This window comes from Dermochelys coriacea, chromosome 6, assembly GCF_009764565.3.
Source record: "Dermochelys coriacea isolate rDerCor1 chromosome 6, rDerCor1.pri.v4, whole genome shotgun sequence".
Lineage (NCBI taxonomy): Eukaryota > Metazoa > Chordata > Testudines > Dermochelyidae > Dermochelys > Dermochelys coriacea.
This window is the reverse complement of record NC_050073.1, coordinates 42,935,159-42,956,518: the sequence shown is the minus strand read 5'-3', so window position 1 is coordinate 42,956,518 and position 21,360 is coordinate 42,935,159. Positions and strand designations below refer to the sequence as shown.

The window sequence follows — 21,360 nt, the reverse complement described above, 5'->3', positions numbered from 1 at the left end:
ATATTCCTTGAGTCGGAGACATCGAAAATAGGATTCTAGGTCACCACAGAACTGTATCATGTTCGTGGGGGTGGAAGGGCAGAAGGAGAGGCCCTGAGATAGGACAGATTCTTCTGCTGGGCTAAGAGTATAGTTGGATAGATTAACCATATTGCTGGGTGGGTTAAGGGAACCACTGTTGTGGCCCCTTGTGGCATGTAGTAGTTTAGATAGTTTAGTGTGCTTTTTCTTTTGTAGAGAAGCAAAGTGTATGTTGTAAATGGCTTGTCTAATTTTTGTAAAGTCCAGCCACAAGGAAGTTTGTGTGGAAGGTTGTTTTTTTATGAGAATATCCAGTTTTGAGAGCTCATTCTTAATCTTTCCCTGTTTACTGTAGAGGATGTTGATCAGGTGGTTCCGCAGTTTCTTTGAGAGTGTGTGGCATAAGTTGTCAGCATAGTCTGTGTGATATGTAGATTGTAATGGATTTTTTACCTTCAGTCCTTTTGGTATGATGTCCATCTGTTTGCATTTAGAAAGGAAGATGATGTCTGTCTGTATCTGTATGAGTTTTTTCATTAAGTTGATAGATTTCCACTCCATACAGCTAAATTCAGTGCCTTGCATAATAACAGGTTTTAGAGTAGCAGCCATGTTAGTCTGTATTCGCAAAAAGAAAAGGAGGACTTGTGGCACCTTAGAGACTAACAAATTTATTTGAGCATAAGCTTTCGTGAGCTACAGCCCACTTCATCGGATGCATTCAGTGGAAAATACAGTAGGGAGATTTATATACATAGAGAACATGAAACAATGGGTGTTACCATACACACTGTAATGAGAGTGATCACTTAAGGTGAGCTCTTACAGCAGGAGAGCCCTGATGCCTCGATTGATTGATATTGCAATATGCTCTCATTGCCTATCTAGTTATTGTCTGGAGGGCATCTTAGATTCTGAATTTATTTTCCTTTTGCACGTGGTTTGTCAGTCCTTCATTAGGGTCAAGGTGAGCACATTTCTGGGAGAAGGAAAAGAAGGGCTTATATATTTTACAACCTAAGAAAAAAGTTCTTGCTAATAATGGTTGCTTTCTTAGCTGTTTTCAGTAAAAATGATTGCTGTTACAGATAATGAGTGCCTACAAGAAGTAAGGAGAGGTGAGTTGGTGAAGATTAAAATAAGAACCTGTTTGACTTGCACATTATTTGAAGTTCAGTTTGTGTAATTGTGTAATTCTCATTTTCCGATGGCACTAAAAGCATAGGTTTTGCCATTTAGCATGAGAAGCCTATTCCAGGTTTGTATGATTTAAGAAGATCTACATTCAAACTTTTTGTTGTGTATCCATTCTGCAACTTTGAACCTTTTGCTTTCTACATCTCAGTATGTGTACATGCCGGTTAAAATGACTCCCTGAATTAGAATACTAAGCCCTGGTCTACATTACAAATTTATGTCGGTATTACTACTTACTTACTAATTCCATACCCCTGAGCAACACTGTTATACTGACCTAGGCCTTGGTATATACCGTGCTATGTTAATCCCTAAGCCTTAAAATTCACTTTGTCTGAAAAAAGCCATCAGTGCTGAATTGGCAGTAGCAAAAATCCCATCACTCTTCCAGTAAATTTAATAACCAAAAGCCTGTGCTCTAAAGGCCCAATCCAAATGCCCCTGAAATCAATATTAGTCTTTCCTTTGACTTCGGGGGCCCTAAGGTGGAATTGTCCTCTGGGTCACACCGAACATTTTGGTTCTGGTTTGTGCCATATCTAAGGGCATGGCTACACTTGTAGATATAGAGCGCTTTGAGTTAAACCAGCCTTCGGAGAGCGCAGTAGGGAAAGCGCTGCAGTCTGTCCACACTGACAGCTTCAGGCACATTGGCGTGGCCACATTTGCGGCATTTGCAGTGGCACTGGGAGCGGTGCATTATGGGCAGCTATCCCAGCATGCAAGTGACTGCAACGTGCTTTTCAAATGGTGGGGTGGGGTGGGGTGGAGTGTGACAAGGGAGTGTGTTGTGTGTATGCGGGGGGAGAGAGAGATGATTTTTGGGGGGCTCAGAGCATGTCAGCATGCTGTCTTGTAAGTTCAGACAGCAGCAGACCTCTCTCTCACACAGTATTCCACACTAATAGCTTGCTTCGTCTCGGAGCAGATAAGCAGCCGGCTGTCAGAAATGGAGCTTTCAAAGGGCATATCCGCATTCCTGCAGCGATTCAAAAACAATGACAAGAGTGGCCACTTGACTTAAGAGGATTATGGGACGTTTCTGGAGGCTGATCAGAGCGCAGTAATGCAACACCTCGTTCACACTGGGGCCATGGTGCTCCAGAGGGGGCGCAGCAAACATTATCCCACTTCCTGAGATGGAGTACCAGCAGCGCTATAGCCATGGAGTCAGAGCGCTCTACGTGCCGTGCCAGTGTGGATGGGTAGTGAGCTAATACACCTGGGGCTCCTTTATTGCACTGTAACTCACAAGTGTAGCCAAGCCCTATGTAAACTATGAAACTACTCAGGGATGGGACCATGTCTTTCTTTGTGTCTTTTACAGAGCTGAGCCCACTGCTGCCACTCAACAAATAATAAATAATGATGATAAGAAGATGGAGTATAAGCCATCAAAGTCCTGCATCCAAACACTCCTCATCTTTGGATTGTTTAAAATACAGATATGGATCAAGGCCCAAATTTTGAAGCATGGGCCAAATTGCAATGTTATGCCCCATTCAGTGCAATATGAACTTTGTAACCATTCTCGTATCCATGCTCTGTACCTTGATTGATTCAAATTAATTTCAGTGGTTTGGTCATTTCATTAGGCACTGCAGCTTAGCATGCATGATAGGACTTGATCTAAGTATGAATAATGAATGAAGTTGAAAACTACAAATACCATATATGGCTGCAATACTCCAACATGACGAAAAATCATTAGAATGTAGTTTATTTTATATTTTCTCTTTCTCTGAATGTGCTATTTGGTCAAACTTCTTTCTGGCTTGTTGGAACAGGCTTCTTACATTTTGATCCTTTTAATACTGTCGCACAATAAATAATGTGAGGATAGGTAGTTAATTGATTTCTTTATTTTTACTTGAGCTAGCCCAAGGAATTCTAAGTAGACTCAGAACAACTCAGCCTGCTATCAGTGAAATGGCATTAGGAAATTCTGACTTCTGACTCCTCAGAGAACTGTTGAGATATCCAGCTTTGGATGTAGGGAATTGTGGCTGTCCCCATGCTGTAAAAATGAAAAGACAAAAATAAGGTAATATTCAAATATAAAGTAAATCACTTCCTGAGAGCCGTGCCGAAAAAGAAAATAACTCTAATATTACCTAAAAAAGCTATTCTGAGAGTGTTAATATTACCCATTTAAGCACACAAGTCAGCAAATGTCAAAGTTAATGTTTCACACTCAACGTTAACTCTCCTCTGTTTTTTCCACCAAATGCATCCGATGAAGTGAGCTATAGCTCACGAAAGCTTATGCTCTAATAAATTTGTTAGTCTCTAAGGTGCCACAAGTACTCCTTTTCTTTTTGCGAATACAGACTAACACGGCTGCTACTCTGAAACGTTAACTCTGTCTCTTGTGAATAGAAGCACAGGTTTTAATCAATTATGACCAACTGCTTCACACACGATACAATTGGATATCACCGAGCTTTTTCTACAATGCTAGGGCTCAGTCCCAGAGGCCTGAAGGCATAGTGCTTACCAACAATAGATCCTTAGAATACGACTATACTGCAAAGGAAAACCTGCAGCACTAAGACAGGTTTCAGAGTAGCAGCCGTGTTAGTTTATATCCGCAAAAAGAGAAGGAGGACTTGTGGCACCTTAGAGACGAACAAATTTATTTGAGCATAAGCTTTCGTGAGCTACAGCTCACTTCATCGGATGCATCTAAGAATTAAGTTTCACAACCTGGGTCAATTGACTTGGGCTTGCAGAGCTTGGGCTGCAGGGCTAAAAATAGCAGTGTAAATGTTCCTGCTAGGGCTGCAAACTGGGTTCTGAGACCTCCTTGCTGGGTTTCAGAGTCCAAGCCTGAATGTCTACACTGCCATTATTAGCCCTGGTTTCAGAGTAGCAGCCGTGTTAGTCTGTATTCGCAAAAAGAAAAGGAGTACTTGTGGCACCTTAGAGACTAACAAATTTTTAGCCCTGCTTCTCAAGTCCCATGAGCCCAAGTCAAGTGACATGGGCTCTGAGGCTCGGTGTGGTGATGTGGGTTTTTTTGTTTTTTGCAGTATAGACCTACCCTTAGAAATCAATGGGACTACACATTTTAAGAAGTACTACACCAAGTCGTAAATGTTTGCAGGATCCAGACTCTTAAATAACTTATTTGGAGTTACAGGACTGCACAACAGTCAGGAGTAGGAATGTTTTAGTCAGTGACAGCCAGAAAATCCATTATCATTATGGGAGAGGGGGAAGAAGCTCACTGGGTAACACTGTGGCACCTGGCTTCCAATGCCCATGTGGGCTTTCTGCTTCTTCTCTCTCTGGTCCCTGGTCAGAGTGAAGGAGTGGGGAGAGCAAGGGGGAGGATGTCTCGATCTCTCCCAGTTATCCTCAGATTGCCACTATGCCATAAAACAGAGTCTAAGGGTTTCTCCAACACCCACCCATACCAACTCTCCCAGGATCCCCCAGCCCATCAGCAATTCCTCTTTGAGACTCGCCCATACCAACTTCCTCAAATATTCTGGAACCCAATGGCTTTGCCAGGACCTTTGGCTGTGCTAGCAAGCCCATAAACCAGGGCCTTCAGCTCCCTTCCCAAGCCTCATTTGATTCTGGCTGGTTTGGGAAATAGTTTCTTACCTGCCCAGCAGGTTCCTGGGAGCAAGGAGAAATCAATTAATTTGTTCTCAGCATTGAGAAAAGTCACATATGGAGCTGCACAAAATTTGTCAGGTGGGAAAGGGTTACACTTCAGGAAGGGTGGGGGGGGGGAAGCTTGGTTGATAGTCCTGTCCAAGAATGCCAGAGGTTGCTTTGCCTTCTCTACAGCTGAGACAGAGCAGGCTGCTACTTATGCAGGGTACTTCTACACTTTAAACACTACAGCAGTGCAGCTGTACTGCTTCACTGCAGACACTACCTACGCCAACAGGAGGGTTTATCTCATCGGTTTAAGTAATTCATCTCCCCAAGAGGCAGTAGCTAGGTTGACAGAAGAATTATAGTGAAGACCAGGCCTCAGGCAACTGTCATGCCATAGGTGGCTATGATATGGCAGCTGCCTGAATGAGGCTGCCAGGGGAACTCCTCTCCTGTCTCCCACCAGCACTTCTGGGAGCACATTATCTAATTTCCAGGCTCCTCTTCTCAGAAGGCTACTCCAGCAGCATCCGTAAGAGAGAGAGCCAGTGTGTTTCTGTGCTGAATGGGAGCCCTGAACAGCTGCTCTCCATGCCAATGCCTGCTTACTTAGCCACAGTTGGGAGTTGAAGAGTCTGGAGTCCCCTGCCTCCAACAAATGCCATGGTTACTCTCATCAGCCAATGAAGGAGTTGTATTGATGGATTTATATAAGGAGGAGAGCGAATGGAATAGTTGTTTGTTTTGTTCCCAGGGTCAGGGTGGAATGTATAAGTAACAGTATTTTAACCAGGAAGTGTCACATTTATTGCCAATTGAGGTGGAATTTTTGTGTATGGATTCCAGTGGCACATCACTGTCGTGAAAGAATGAAGGGAAGAGGTGATGCTGCTGGGATCTCAGTGTGATATTTTGGCTAGACTGTGTATAACAACCCTGATTCTTAGATTTTTAGATCACCCACTTTATTGTAAACTCTCACACTCCTGAATCCTGTGTCACCTTCCCAAATCCAGCTCACTCCACCCTTGCAGCTCCCCCACAACTGGGCTTCTTCCCTACCACCCTATAAGGACTGAGAGAGCTATCCACTGTAGAGTTTAAGTGTTGAAAAGGTGAAGGGAAGTGGAAGTGATAATCAGCTGCAAACGTGAATGAAGCCTCACCAGAACGGAAAAACAGAATGGGCAAAAAGAACAGAAAAGAGCTCAATTGTGATTCATGGTGGGGCAGTCCTCTGCGTCACTTGCATCAACTGAGACCTATAACATCAAATGACATTTGCTATTGTGGGTTGCTGCTTGGTGCAAGAAGAAAATGAAAGGCAATTAGCCTCCACCTTCCTACCCTTTCTTTTCTGGATCTGTAACAAACCCTATCTACATGCACATGTAGACACCAGAGCAAGAATTGAACTGAGGACTTTTTGCACCAAAAATATAGATTTACCATTTGAGCTAAAGGACACCTCATTTAGCTGTAAGAAAGGAGAAGCCTGTAGGACCAGCCACAAGAGGGAGATGCAATCACATACACTAAACCAAAGGATTACAACTCCACATAATTTACAATTTAGATTGTCTGCATTGAAGAATTGGATACTAATGCAATTTGAAATGCAATGACTTGTGTCTTTCTAATTGTCTTTTCCCTGTTTTTGAAGAAACAGCACTGCCCTGATTTTTTTGTATATATTTTTCTTCAAAAGTAGCTGGTTTTCCTGATACCATTAAAAGGGAGAGGTGGATAGTGGGTCAGTGTATTTAATCTTGTCATTTATATTATAGTGGCTTAGGTTTGAATAGTGCTTCAAAGATGAATACAGGGCAAACTCCTTCCCTGTGTAGCTTACAATTTAAAGCAGAATTGGCAAAGGGAGGCTGTATTAGTGTCTGAAATGATTGCCTAATGTCCAGTACGGGAACAGGATTTTGAACCAGGACAAGCATGTGCATTTTAATTTTTTTTAAGATCCTCTGATCCTAAGAGAGCCCTGCAGAAATAGAGACAAATGGACTCATTTTAATACAGGCCCAGTACTACTGTTAGTGTGACAATTATCAAAACTCCCACTAACTCTGGTTGTGCAGAATTGGACCCTAAATAGGCAACTGTGACTATAAAGCATACAGAACATATGACTCATATCTGAGTTCTAATCTAGTACAACAGTAAGCACCAAATCTCTTACAGGAGATGATGTGCTTGATACCCATTCTTCTAGCAAAGGGAAGATCTCTTTACTGTAGACTATCACCAGCACAGCTGTGGATTTTATAATAAAGTGTGGACCCAGGAGACCAGGAAGCAGAAATATTTTTAGACCTCAGCTGAAGTGACTAAAAATTGTTACCATGTGAAGGCTGTTCAATGGTGTATGGGAAATGTGTCCCAGTTCTATTCCCAGTGGAGAAGTATCCTGGAGAAGTGTGCATTTCACAGAAACCACCTCCCCGTGTTAGTGCCTTTCCCAGCAGAAAGGGTCAAGATTAAATTGGCATGGAAAATGAGCCCTCCATGGGGGAGCTGTTGCTTCCACTGCTAATGATATAAATATATTGCATTTACTTGGTTTCTCAGACTAAGCTGTGAAATTCACTCATGAGATTGTATTAAAAGAAATTGCCTTTCTCACCTATCTCTTAGATGGCTATCTCCTTCTTCGCAAACCCAAACAATGATTGCTATTCCAGAGAATGCAAGGCATGGCTCGAGGCAGAGGGGTTATTCCATACTCAGGGCTTGTTTCCTCCCACCCCCCAAAGTTCATCTGTATTGTGCAATTTAATTAGATATAAAGTGAAGTGCACACTGGATTTGAGCTGATGTGAACCTGAAAGGAAATATTTGGATTGCATGTTGAGTATTTTGGTCTTGTGACAACAGGACCATGCTGAAAAAGCTCAGACCTGAGCCCACTCCTGAATGCCTTCGCTGAATTGTTGAAATGTATGTGAATCAAAACTTGGAATTTAAACCAGAGACAAAACCCAAGCTGACCTTGCTTGGCTGGTTATTTATTTCTTTATTTTTTTAATTTAAAGGCAGGCTTTGTGGGCAGGGTGCATGTTCCACCCTTTGGCGAGAAAGATAAAATGCTGTGCTGATAGTTGGCAGTGGCAGGATGATGGTGATCAGGCAAGATTGATTGGTGACAGGAATTTGGCAAAAAATGAGATACCAGTATATGAGCCAATACGAGAATATTGTCAGAACAAAAAAGGCAAACCAAAATTATACAAAACTGAAAAGTTTCTGGTTAGCAGTGGTCCTTCAGTCAGTCGAGCAGCAATAACGATCTTCAGTTTAGTCATATTTTAAGACTGGTTTCATCAACAAGCATATTTTGATCACATTTATCATACTTTGTAAGCAGTAGTAGAGATGTGCTGTTTACACACATCAAAGCTTTAATGTACTTTGTTCTTGTCTAACTAACCACATTGACTGGCTGTTGCACACTGACACTTACTAAGCAGTAATACCCATGACACTGTAACTGAAGCCTAGAAAAGTAAATGTTTGTATTGCCTGATTGGAAACTTTGATATGACCTATCTTTTGGATTCACTATCCTGTCTGGACTTTGATTTACTTGAGATGATGAATTTAATTTTATTACTGAGGCAAAAAAGTCCTTGGAATGTCAAAAGTGTATGCTGAAGCCTGAATATCCCTTAGGTTGTATATACTCACAATTTGAGAATTCTGCTCTTCTGGCTATCTGTTTTGAAATTTAGCAGCAAAGTTGAATAAGTATGGGAGTTGTCAGATGTGTAGCCATAAGCATGCTGTTGGTGCTCTGGATACATGGGCAAATACAGAGTGCATACAAAAGTCGAGTGATTTGGCCTGCTAAGTAAGACTTTGGTTGATCGGTGGTATAACTTGATCCTGTTTTCTGTATGTGCACTTAGGGAAGGGGGAAAAAATCACTTAGGCATCAGAAACATCCTAAAAATATTGAACTTGGAAGGATACACTACACCATACAAAGTTTCTGGGGCACCTACAGGGGTGTAGTTGGCAAACCAAGAGAGCAAATCAAAGATCTAAATTGCCAAGGGAACTGAAAAACAGTTGAAATAGAGGAGAGCGGGGCACTTTTTTTCTTTTGCTTAGAAAGTACTATTAATTGTTTTGTTTCCATTTGTGCCATGCACTTTTAATACACTATTAAGGACACTTGTGTAAACAACACCTGTGCACAAGTGTGGAGAGGCACAAAGTGTGGAAAATTAATTGTATTTCCTTGTTGTTGAGAAGTAAAAATACTGAGATGAGTCCTGAGGGATAATCCACAGAAGGTATGTGGATTACCTCCTTATTATCAGTGCTTCATTGTCCAGTCATTAAAAGTCTTTTCCTAGCTGAGTCTAGTAAAGGCACTCTCTCCATTGCCTGTTGTTAACCTTGTTAAAGCATGGCTGTTAAATTCACCTGAGGAACTGTAATTTACACATCTGCATAAAAAGTGACAGTGTTTGGAGACCTCTGGTTGTTATTACTGAAATGCCAGAAAAGTTACTGAACTATGTCATTTGAACTTTTGTTCAGCTGCGATTTTTAAGATATTTAAAGAGTATTTGACATTGAATGTGCTAATGATGCAGTAGTCTAATAAGGCAATTAATATATTGTCTTGTAAAGACAAGTAAAGAAATTAAACAATACCAGAAGAACTATGGGCAAGAGTACTGGAGACAGTCTATCACAAGGGAATAAGGAAACTTTCCCTGGGCTAATGGACATAGCGAGTATTATGGACAAGTTGTGGTTAGTCTCAGGCTGGGTGAAGAGGAAAGAACATCATCTTAGGTGTAAGAACCCATTGCCACACACCAATAGCTGATGATTTGGCACACACATGGCACTGAACTAGAGGGTAGGTCAACCTTCACAGCATCAAAGAGGAACATATTTATGTAGTTGCTTATCAGGAGTTCTACGGGGAACATGAAGACCAGAATACACATGAGAGAGAAAATCCTCCCTTAGGCTATTCTAGCATCCTGCATTTCTGCTTTGGAGGTACATCTGCTAGATTCCCTTAGCCAGCATAGTGGATAAGGCTTAATGTTCTTCCTCATCACTAAAAACACTAAATAGGCATATCACAATATATTATAAGGTTATTAAATACAACCCCTTGACACTGGCTAACACAAATCCCAGCAGCTATTACCAGGTGCCTAAAAGTAGTGAATTGTGATGTATCAGGACAAGACTAGATAAACATTAGTGGTAGCATAGGTATTCAATTTCTTCTTGGCCTGCTGAGCCTGTTGTGAAGGCAAGAGTATGAGAGCCTGTATTCCACCCCCCTTGGACAGAGTCTTGTGAATTTGTTTCAGAGCCATTCATTTGTACTGCCCAACATACAGTCCAACCTGTTTTAAGTGACCAGTGATGGCATGACCAATGCTTAACATAGGTAGACAGGTACTTAACAATAAGGTGTAGGATTGGCCCCTAAATTATAATAGGAAGCAGTTATGGTCAGTAGTAAGTGTTTGCAGAATTAGGCTCTTAATGATATTTGTGCTTCATAAGGCCTGCCTTTCTTCTTAATTTCCCTAATATCTTTACACATGGGGGAAAGGGGGTTTCATAGCTAGTTGGCTCTTTTTCCCCTCCCCCGCAGCCAACCCATAGGAGACAGAATAACCCACTTCCCCATTCTTCCATGCACAATATAGTAGATGGGGCCCTCTGCAGCTCCCCCATTTGGCCCCAGTTTGGCGTTTTTTAGTCCGACCAAATTTTAGTCCGACCAAATTTCCCCCTAACAGGGGGGTGGGGCACCTACATTCTTAGATAGAATGTATGTATAATAGCACTCCAGCTGTAAAACTTTTAATTCTACAAGCTGTACTACCTATTTGACAATGTTAACTAAAACTCCTGTCTATCTAATATTTAAGAAAACAATCCCATTATGCCATTTTTATAGAGCGAGGTGAGACTACATAACTTGTAGCTGTTATAAGATTTGAGTTCACATTTTTTTTAACCACACTTTAGTTTTCCTTTAAAAAAAAGTAGTAATAAAATCTGCACACATTCTTATCAAAGGTGTTGAGCACCTTCAGTTCCATTGACTTATGTTGGGTTTATGGATGCTCAGCGCCTCTGAAAATCTGTCCATGAAAAGCTATTGTTTGTTCTAGCTGGCACAAGTACAGAGTCATTTGAATGTATCTGATTGCTGCACGTATATACAGAGGGTGAACTCCTGGCCTCATTGAAATCAACAGGAGTTTTTCCATTGACCAGGATTTCACCCAGATTCTTCATATTAAGATTAATTAGTGTATGTAGTGTGTATACACAGTATCATAATTTTCAACTAGTATCACATCTATTTTAACTTTAAAAAAATAATCTTTGAAATTAGCTTATTTTATTTAAAAGGATTAGTTATATGCCAGATGATGATGATGACAAATGCAGACCTAAAAGCTACATTTTCAAAGTATGTAACAGGTACACTCACAATAATGTTTCTGCATTTGAGATGCAAATCGGTCACTGAATGTGCAAACGAGTAGTTGCAATTAGCTGATTTGCATATGCAGGTATGAGTTTTTGCAACATGCCAGTAGTATACACGTTTAATATAGGCTTAAATAATTAGAATGGTATATTTTTTCTAATATCTTTTTTTTCTTCTGTGATTGGCTAACAACAAAATTTGCTCTTCCATTTTAAGGATTTTATGAGTTTCTGACAAACAGAATGGAAGACCTGATGTAAGCTATGCTATAGCAGTTCCGGAGGAACAGTTATAATTCTTTTAAGCCTATTTGTTTGTTAAATTTGGAAAAAAGAATTGTATCTTGTCCCTGTAGACTCTGGAGAACTGAGAATAACCTTGTCCCTAGTTTTACTAGCTTAGCAACCTCTCTGTAAAACTCCCCACGGGGAGTCTTCTGTTGTTCTTGAACAGGCCCAGTACAGACCTATATAGCTAAATCACATCTAGTGCAGGGTTTTTCTTTTTTTTTTTTTAACCTTCCTGTCTCATGTAATTGTAGTAATTGAGTCTGGCTGCACAGTCAGCTAGGTTTGTTACCAGAGACATTGTTGACAGAAATGATACAAAAGTGAAAAGATGGAGCCAGTGCTCTCTGCATCATGATTTTTTCCCTCTAACCCATGGACATATTACGAGTTTAAGGCTGGATTGACTGTTCTTTCTTCTTGTGAGCAAAATATGCCCCAGTAAGAAAAATCAGTAACTGGCTTTGGTACTTTTAAAACAGAGGAAGAGATCCTATATATATAATTTTGGTGTTGTATCACTATTTCCTTAAGAGTGACAAAAGAATTGAGAGGATATAGCCATTTCAATTTACAAGTCAATAAGGTATGTTGAACTGCATGCCAAAGATATCAACTCTACCACTGTAGTTGTCGCATATTTATTTGATTATAGCATTATTAAATAGTTGCACAAATACATACAGATATAAAGCAAGAACAAAAATATCCTGTTTTCTTTGGACTTTATGAATTTCTTTGCATATTATTTTCCAGACAATTTTAAAAATCTAGTTCAAGTGTTTAATGTATTTGTATTATTTATACCACTGTTAGTTGAAGAGTTATTCCAGAAGAAAAGAAATTGATCTATGTATTATCTTAAATCTTTGTATTAATGTGCCACACAAAGTGTTGTTTTGGTATTGTTGGGGATTTTTTAGAAGATGGGTATGAGATTATTGTATTTTTTTAAATTTACCAATTAAACAGAACATTGTTAAAATATCTTGCATTGATTTAGTGCAAATATTACACAGTGTTTGTGTTTCTTGGGGACATGCTTTACTTGCTTTGGAGCATAAATGTTACACTATTTAATTCAGTAAGAAGTTTAAAAAATATTGATATTTGACTTAAATTTTAAAAACAGTCTCAGATCATGATTCATAATATCAATAATGAAAAATATATTGAGGGTATTTAAAAAAACAACAGAACATTTGGGATGGGGTGTCATCTGAGATGTGTTTCAGTTCTTCATTTCTCAAACTGCCTATATAAAGATGTCTGGCACTCACTGTCAGCAACTCCATTCATTTACTTTTTTTAAGCTAATTAAGAAGAAATGCTCTCCTTTTTTAAGGCAGAAATGTCTTTTAACTCTGTTACTATGAGGCAATAAATTCGTTCTGTAAGTTATTGATCTGTAAAGCTGGTTTCTAGATAAACATTCAGAGTATCAATGTCCTGAGGTTTTAAGTCCTGTTGTTCTTTAAACCCCAGGACTATATAGATACTTTGAATTGTTTATCTAGAAACTAGCTTTGCAGATCACTAACTTACAAATGAATTTTTTGCCATCTTATAGCATAGTTGAGAATGTTAAAAAACACAATTAAAATAATGAGATCATGAGTATAAAAATCTCAGTGAATATATTTAAGGTTTATATTCTCACACTATTTAAATACAGAGAATATGATGTTTTTGTTCATTTGTCCTGCTATATAATTATATCTTTTACCAGCATATATATACAACTGTATAGGGTGCATGTGTACAAAATACACCTACACGAGGCATGTTAGTTAGGGGGTTCTGTCAACAAGAATGCTGTTCCACGGGGCAGGAATTCCAAAAGAGAAGGTACTCTTTTCCTATCTCGACTTCATACTGCCATGGGCCAACCCCAGTGAGAACACTCATGTCCCATTAAGACCATAGCTAGATTATTGAAAAAAGAGGTGGTGAGGTTCATCCTTACCTGGCCATCATTTCCACAGCAGAATGCAAATAAATCTACTGCATTGAACCTCGCCCTATAGTATAGCAGGTTCCATTTTCAGCAATTGTCATTTTAGGATAAAATCGCAAGTCAGGCTGGTATTTTCATGCCTGCGCTGAATCAGGGATCTCTAGAATGTTCCTATAAACTTCCAGTATAAAGCAGAAGGGATGCTTTTAGTACTTATACTATACATACCCTGTTCCTAGTTGCATAGCAAGTTTCCTACATTAGATTCTCTGCAGTGATCTAGAAAACAATTGGGAAATGAAAATTAAATTGGATTTCTTTCCTGCCCCCACCCCCCATCATGTCTAGGGTAGAGAAAGTAAATAAGGAAGTATTATCTACTCCTTCTCATAACACAAGAACTAGGGGTCACCAAATGAAATTAATAGGCAGAGGGTTTGAAACAAACAAAAGGAAATATTTCTTCACACAAAGCACTGTCAACCTGTGGAACTCTTTACCAGAGGATGTTGTGGAGGCCAAGATTATAACAGGGTTCAAAAAACAACTAGATAAATTCAGGGAGGATAGGTCAATCAATGACTATTAGCCAGGATGAACAGGGATGGTGTCCCTAGCCTCTGTTTGCCAGAAGCTGGGAATAATCAACAGGGAATGGATCACTTGAAATCCTTTCTGTGTTTTCTTCATTCCCTCTGGGGCACCTGGCATTGGTCACTCTTGGAAGACAGGATACTGAGCTAGATGGACCTTTGGTCTTACCTGGTATAGTCATTCTTATGACAAAGCTAGATGCAAAAGGATTTCTGTTTGCCTTGTTGGCTATTCAGAAGTCCACAAAATACAGACGTATTTCATGTTATTTAATTGTCCAACATAATACATTTCAGACAGATCTCTGTTTTGTTTTGACCACTTCAGGACAAGGATGTTGTCTTATTCATTTGTAAAGCTCCTATACACACACAGTCCTTTATAAATATTTAATAATAACAACAACACTGAAATGCAGCCACCTCTCCGGTTGAGGAGACAGCACAGTGCACAAAAGTAGGAAAGCAGCCACTTTTGGCCAGTGGGGCAAATCCCCTTTTTCACACAGAGTGCTATGGGATCTTTAATGTAAATGTACAGCAGATAGGACCTTGGGTGAAATCCTGACTCTGCTGACATCAGTGGGAGTTTTGTGAATAACTTCAGTGTTTCCAGGATTTCACCCCCAACGTTTTAAATAACACAAAATAGCTGGGGAATGAGTAAAGAGAGCTCAAATCATAAGTCATTTAGGAATGGTGCATGTGCGTTCTTAATGAAAATTGTATTCCTCCTCCTTCATATTTGTCTCATTTTGCCCTGGGGTGGAAAAGAGAAGGGGGGGGGGCTGAGTTCTGAGCCAGAACTCAACAAAATGACTCAGGAGTAACTGAGAGCAAAGGTTGTTCTGTATCCGAGTACTAGGTATAAAATGGATATACAAACACCACCAAAAGTGTGGAAGTGCTTACAAATTGTTTTACTGAACATTTGATATCTTGATATCTTGTTTTGTTTTTTAAAGGTACATGACTGATGGTGGTTTGGGCCTGTACACTCGAAGACTGAATCGGCTACCAGATGGGATGGCTGCAGTGCGGGAGACACTGCAGCGTAACACCTCACTGGGACTAGGGGATGCTGACAGGTATGCTTGTGTCAAGCAAATGCATGTTTAGATTGTGCCTTTTTACAGTGTCATAATTTGCAGCTGCTAATGCATGTTGAAATTCAGGTCAATAGCTGTGTAGTGGGATTTCAGTGGTTGACTATGTGGTTGTAAGGGTCTCTGATGCTGCATACCACTTAATGTGTTAGGAAAAGGGCAGAGACACAGCGTAAACCCTTTAAAATATTGTTCTCTGATTGTAATGTGGGTTTCTCAAGTGGGTTTTTCTGAGCTGGAAAGAACAAAAACATAGTTAAAAAATTCTACTTTTAATACATTAGACTTGAGAAGGCACAATTCTCTTCTCACTTTCACTTCATTAACTTCAATGAGGAGAATCAAGCCCAAAGTCTGGTATTAGGGCTTTGTCAGGTTATTAAAAGGAATATGATTAACTGGAAAAAAGAGAATCTAGGGAGGTTGATCAAAAAGGAAACTTCTGGAGAAGATATGTGACATGTACATAGCTAGTGTTGTGATGAGCAGAAAAAGCTGAGTACTTTTGCTTTGTAACAGGATTTGATTAGAAGGACTTCCTATCCCCTCCCAACCATTGTGCTTGAAAAATTTAACATAAGCAGTTGATCTATTGAGTGAACCTAGCCTTTGCACTGAGAACATTTGCAGAAGGGCCCATGCATGACGTGTGAGTTTGCCTCATTGCTTCCATAAAGTGCCCCTAAGTAGTATATGTGGATTTTGAGCTTCACTTTTTAACCAGATTTTGAAGTTAGCAAATGTTTTTTTCACTATTAACAATAACGTTTCCTGGAACATACTGTAATAGACTTCATTTGCTGTGGTTGAGATCTTCTGGTTGGTGACAACTAGATTAATAAGGGTATATAAGTATAGGAGAATCTAGGTGTGGTTTTTGAGGAGAGCAAAGATGGATTTCTTTTGATGCTTCTTTAATACTAGAAAAGGAGCAGAACAAAAAGGTTGAATTCAAACACCTAAACACTGTGAAGAAATTCAGTTTAGTTCTCTGTAAGCAGTCACTGCTTTAGGACCAGAACATGCCTATATTTTTCAGGAGTTCATGTCTTGTGCTGAATTTTGAAGCTTAGACCCATTTCTGCTTACCACCTCTAATTGGTCAGATAGGGTTGTTTGTGAATGACATAAGGCTTGGGAACTGACAAGGAAGCTGAAGACTGTTAGCACAATGGAGACTTTGCCCATGACTCTAGGGCTCCTAAGCACTCCTACAATACAAATAAATAATAATATTTTCAAAAATACTAAAAGCTTTTTTAGGGAGCTGTTGATTCCCTCCCTCTCTAGTGTTTACAGCATCTGTCATACTTTCATTTGGTATGAACATTTTCCTGAGTTCTATGTGCTAAGTCACTTGCCTGAAATCCAGCCTACCTGTGTGTGGTTTTCTTATTTCTTACAAGAGCTTTTCATTTCAGCTTTAAATAAATTCCAGTTAGAGGAATCATGTCACATTGCAAAAGAAAAGGCAATTACTTGCTAGTAACAACTTGTTACAGAGAAACCAAAGAACACATTTGGTGAAAGAGCTTTCATCATCCTCATAATTAGAAACTAAGAAGAATGGGGGAGAGAAGGAGGGTTATTATGAAAATGAATCTTATAACTTAAATTGGAAGAAGAAACCATACAAGTACTGGAGGCTGGGTTCATGTTGCTGACTCGGGAGCAAAACAGGGTCATGAGCACTAGATAGATTACACTTAGTCCCAGAGGCTGTGGCTTTATTATGAATAGTTTGATTAAATCCTTTCTAATTAGAATATAGTAGTTGTATTTGCCTATCTGTCTTAAACAGAAGTTCAGTGCATTCTGCTATAGGCTAAGGCCCAGAGTTTAAAGCTATTTAGGTGTTGCTGTGTTCAGTGTTGCAATGCCTAATGTATCTAAGAGCTTACAATATCAAAAGGGATTTAGGCACTTAGGATCCAAAATCTCATGGACAGCTGATGGGAGTTAGGGTCCTACATATCTAAATTGCTTCTAAAAATGAGATTAAGACTTCTAAATCAGTTAAGTTAAGCAACATTAAGCTCAGCAACGCCTATGTATCTTGAAAAATATAAGTCTGTGATTTGAAAAAAGCTCCTTGAGCATTTAAAACGGGTGGGCAAACTTTTTGGCCTAAGGGCCACATCAGGGTTGCAAAACTCTGTGGAGGTCCGGGTAGGGAATGCTGTGTCTCCCCAAACAGCCTGGACCCCACCCTTTATCTATCCCCTCCCACTTCCCGGCCCCTGACTGCCCCCCTCAGAACACCCAACCCATCCAAACCCCCTTCTCCTTATCCCCTGACCGCCCCCTCCCAGGACACCCACCCCTAACCATCCCCTGACCGCCCCCTCCCGGGATCCCCACCCCTAACTACCCCCTGACCGCCCCCTCCCTGGGACCTCACCCCCATCCAACCTCCCCTGTTCCCTGACCACCCCCCCAGAACCTCTGCCCCAACCAACCGCCCCTGCTCCCTGTCCCCTGACTGCCCCCCAAGACACCCCCCCACTCCCCGCCACCTTACCATGCTGGAGCCAGCCACGCCACCACGCTGCTCAGCAGGAGCGGCGGGCCAGAGCACTGGCAGCAAGCGCGCTGAGGCTGCGGGGGGAGCACTGCACAGCACACTGGAAGTTCCATAGTGCACTTTGACATATTGCTGTTTGAAATGGGTGTTTGTCAAAGCACATTACTGCACTTTCAGCGTTCTGTAGCAGCGTCCACATGGGATGTTACTGTGAGGCAACCTAAAGCACTGCAGATTCATACCCTGGCATGTGACGTAGTAATGTTTTGTGTCGACAAATCCTAAATTTTAATCCATTTCTCAACTGAACTTTTACTGCAATGAAGGGTAATTTAATAAAATGATATAACAAAGGGTTAAAGAGTCTACTCCATCTATGAACAGAGGTTAATGATCATGCAGTGCTGCTCAAGTAGTCTACCTAGAAAATATGTATGAAGATTAAATTTAGCTCACCATAAATAGCTGTAAACTGAATACCATGAGAGAACCCAGTGTGAAAATATAGCAAATCACACCTAAATGGTTATTTAGTTAAAGAATTCCCAAAGGAGTTTTTGCAATTTGCTTACTTGTTTTGCTTACTAGTGTTATCTCATGAATTGTAGATGGCTAGTAGAGAACTTTTGTACATTAGCTCTATTAGCATAAAACATAGCCCTCACAAGGTACATTTCCCCCTGTAGCAGGAGAGGAAATCTGAATTAGGCAGTTTAATTTAATGCTTGATTGCAAGGTTAATGGAATCATCACACAATGCAGCTGAGTTTATTTACTCACTTGAAGAAAATTTGTGTGTGTGGAATAGACAGCAATTTTAATGCCGTTTTATTGAGTATTTGGGGGTTTTTTTAAGTTTGTAAATTAACCACCTATGGTTTCATCTCTTCCATATTTATAGTTTGGTGTTTACCAGCTGGTTGCATAAGTTTGTTTCACAACTTATGAGCTTAGAGCTGCTTGATCTAAGGCTACATTAGATTCATGCTCAAAGCTTCCAATTACTAGAGTGCAGAATATGGATATCCGAGTTGAGAAAAAAGTTTAATATAGCTGCGTACAAACATTCCTTGTTTCTTTCTGTGTAGATAATTTGAGACCGACATCTAACTAAATTACTGTATCTTCCCAAATAGCTCAGAAGACTCTATTAGTGAATGTGACTTTATCAAGAATAACTTTAAAGCTACTATTAAATATGATACGGAAATATCAATAAATCTGTCTTTTTTAAAGCCTTAATGAACGAGTGCTTATGAAACTACTTTTGAGTATGATTTACTTGGATTATTTCACTTTTATACTTTAGTTTGAGATTGGAAAAATTAGAAATATTTTAATATGAAAAGTAAAACAGCTAAAGGGATTCTTGGACCCTTCCAAGGTTCTTCACACCTTGTCCTCTTGAATGCATCCTTTCAATTCTGCTGGGGAGAGAAATTTCACCTCAATTTAAATTACATCCCCCCACTGCACAATGAAAGCTACTGTGTTGTGGGCTGCAGTTAAAAAATGGTGCAATCTTCCAGCATAAATGGGACCAAACTGTGTTTTAACTGTGTTTTTGAATCATGCTTCACCTTGAAAAACTAGAGACCTTTTGTCAAAAGACAGTGGCAGAGGACAGGGCAAGTAGTGGAAACCAGACAGCCATAGCCAAGGAATAGATGTCTATGACTGTGGAGTGCAGAGGAAGAAAATATCATAATTGCCAGCCCACTGACTCCGACAGCAAGTTATAGATAGCAAATAGCTTACAGTAGCTCCAGTACTATTTAGACTCTAAGGCACTATGTCCTGTCATTATTCATCCCATTGAACTGCATGTGAATTGATGGTAGATTGTGACCTTTATTAAATTGGCTTTAAACTGTACTATTTAAAAGCCTGTGACTTGACTGGAAAATCCTTCGTTTTCCTCATATGACAGTGTTGTGCAATTCTCACATATCAGTTTACATCTAATTTAATTAAAATATTCTGGTCAGATTAATTGCTTTTAAAGTCTGTGTTCATTTTATGTACAAAGACTTTAACCACCGCAAATTTCAGAAGAAAGAGTTGGTCCATAAACCTAAAACTAGAGGATTATACAGAATACAAAAATATTAATGCTTTGCATGAGAGTCTATGCCAAATGTAGGAAGAGTTCTTTTTTACATCACACATACATATTCTGTTGTACTGTATGTGTTTCTCTTTAAAGAATGTAATACTCATTAGTCATATGAAATATTTATTTTAATGGCTTTCAAAAAAGCACAGATTGATTCCTTTGTAAGAGAGTTGACTCCTGTTTCAGAATGGCAGCATCAACAGCAATTTACCTGAGATGAATAGCCACTTTTTAGGCAGTGGGAAGAAATCTGTATTTCATGTTTGCAGGCAACTTGAACAAATGTTAGGTGCAAAAGAAATGGTAATAACAAATGGGGACTTTCAATAATAATTAATAGTAATACGTTGGACTTATTTCACTTTTCATGTGAACATCTTCATGCAGCTTACAAAGGTGGGCAATATTATCCCTGTTTTAAAGTTGGAGTACAGAGAACGGTTAAGGGTCTTACCTAAGGTCATAGTGCAAGCCAGTGGTTGAGTTAAATGTAGCTTGCATTCCTATATTTTGACTCTGAGCAATAGACTACACTTTCATGGTGTAAAACCTGTAAGTTGCAGCATGCATAGGATCACTAGTTGTGAGTTAACTTAGTGAAGTATAACAGGAGTACTTTGCTTTAAAATGACAAGGCTACTAGTAAGTAGTGTTAGTGCTCAGTGGGGGATAGAGGTGGTTATCTGGGTAGACATGGGAACTAGGAGTGCACTTAAAAAGAGTTGAGAAAAAGGTTGTAGCATGTGATCAATTTGGAAGTAATACTCTCCTTTTTGGGGGGAGAGGGAAGGAATGTTATCACTTTCGGCAGGGTGAGAATACTATCGCAGATGCTGCAGTAATGGGCATAATATAAGATGATGAGTGGACTTTTTTTTTTTACAATGTTCATCGAGAAAATGTTGCCATTTACCATTTGCAATCAACACAATTCCACCACAAGTCCCATACTAATGTTAATTACTTGTAAATAGTAGCATTTTAGTGGAAACTGTCATGGTATCTTCCTTAGCTAAAATAAAAGAGAGAAGGGGTGTGAGGTAATATCTTTTATTGGAACAATTTCTGTTGGTGAGAGAGACAAGCTTTCAAGCCACAGAAGAGCTCTGTGCAGCTAGAAACTAGTCTCTTTCATCAACAGAAGTTGTTCTAATAAAAGATATTACCTCATCCAGCTTGTCTCTGTAATATCCTGGGAAAGACATCTCTACAACTACACTGCATACAACAATTAACTGAAATAGTACAGTTATTGTTACAGTAAGGTGTCTCTGTAGATCCTGGCAAACCAGGGTGATGAATTATTTTCAGAGCAATGTTGAACCAAAAAACTCTGTTATGTACCACAACAGTCATACTCCTTTCATCTTGGATTCAGTTTTGTATAATTATGCTACTTTAAGAAGGGCAGCATTATATAGCTGTCTGTTACTGAAGTGCAAAACACCTAT

General features: G+C 39.7%; 1 protein-coding gene across 10 annotated transcripts in view; it reads left to right on the top strand.

Moving 5' to 3' along the window:
* Positions 1-21,360, top strand: part of NAV2 (neuron navigator 2) — a 642,916-nt gene that overhangs the window by 523,423 nt on the left and 98,133 nt on the right. For all 10 annotated transcript variants that reach the window (XM_038406029.2, XM_038406028.2, XM_043516356.1 and 7 more), the window contains one exon: positions 15,129-15,251. In XM_038406029.2, coding sequence (XP_038261957.1) covers positions 15,129-15,251 — 123 coding nt within the window. The remainder of the gene's footprint in view (positions 1-15,128; positions 15,252-21,360) is intronic.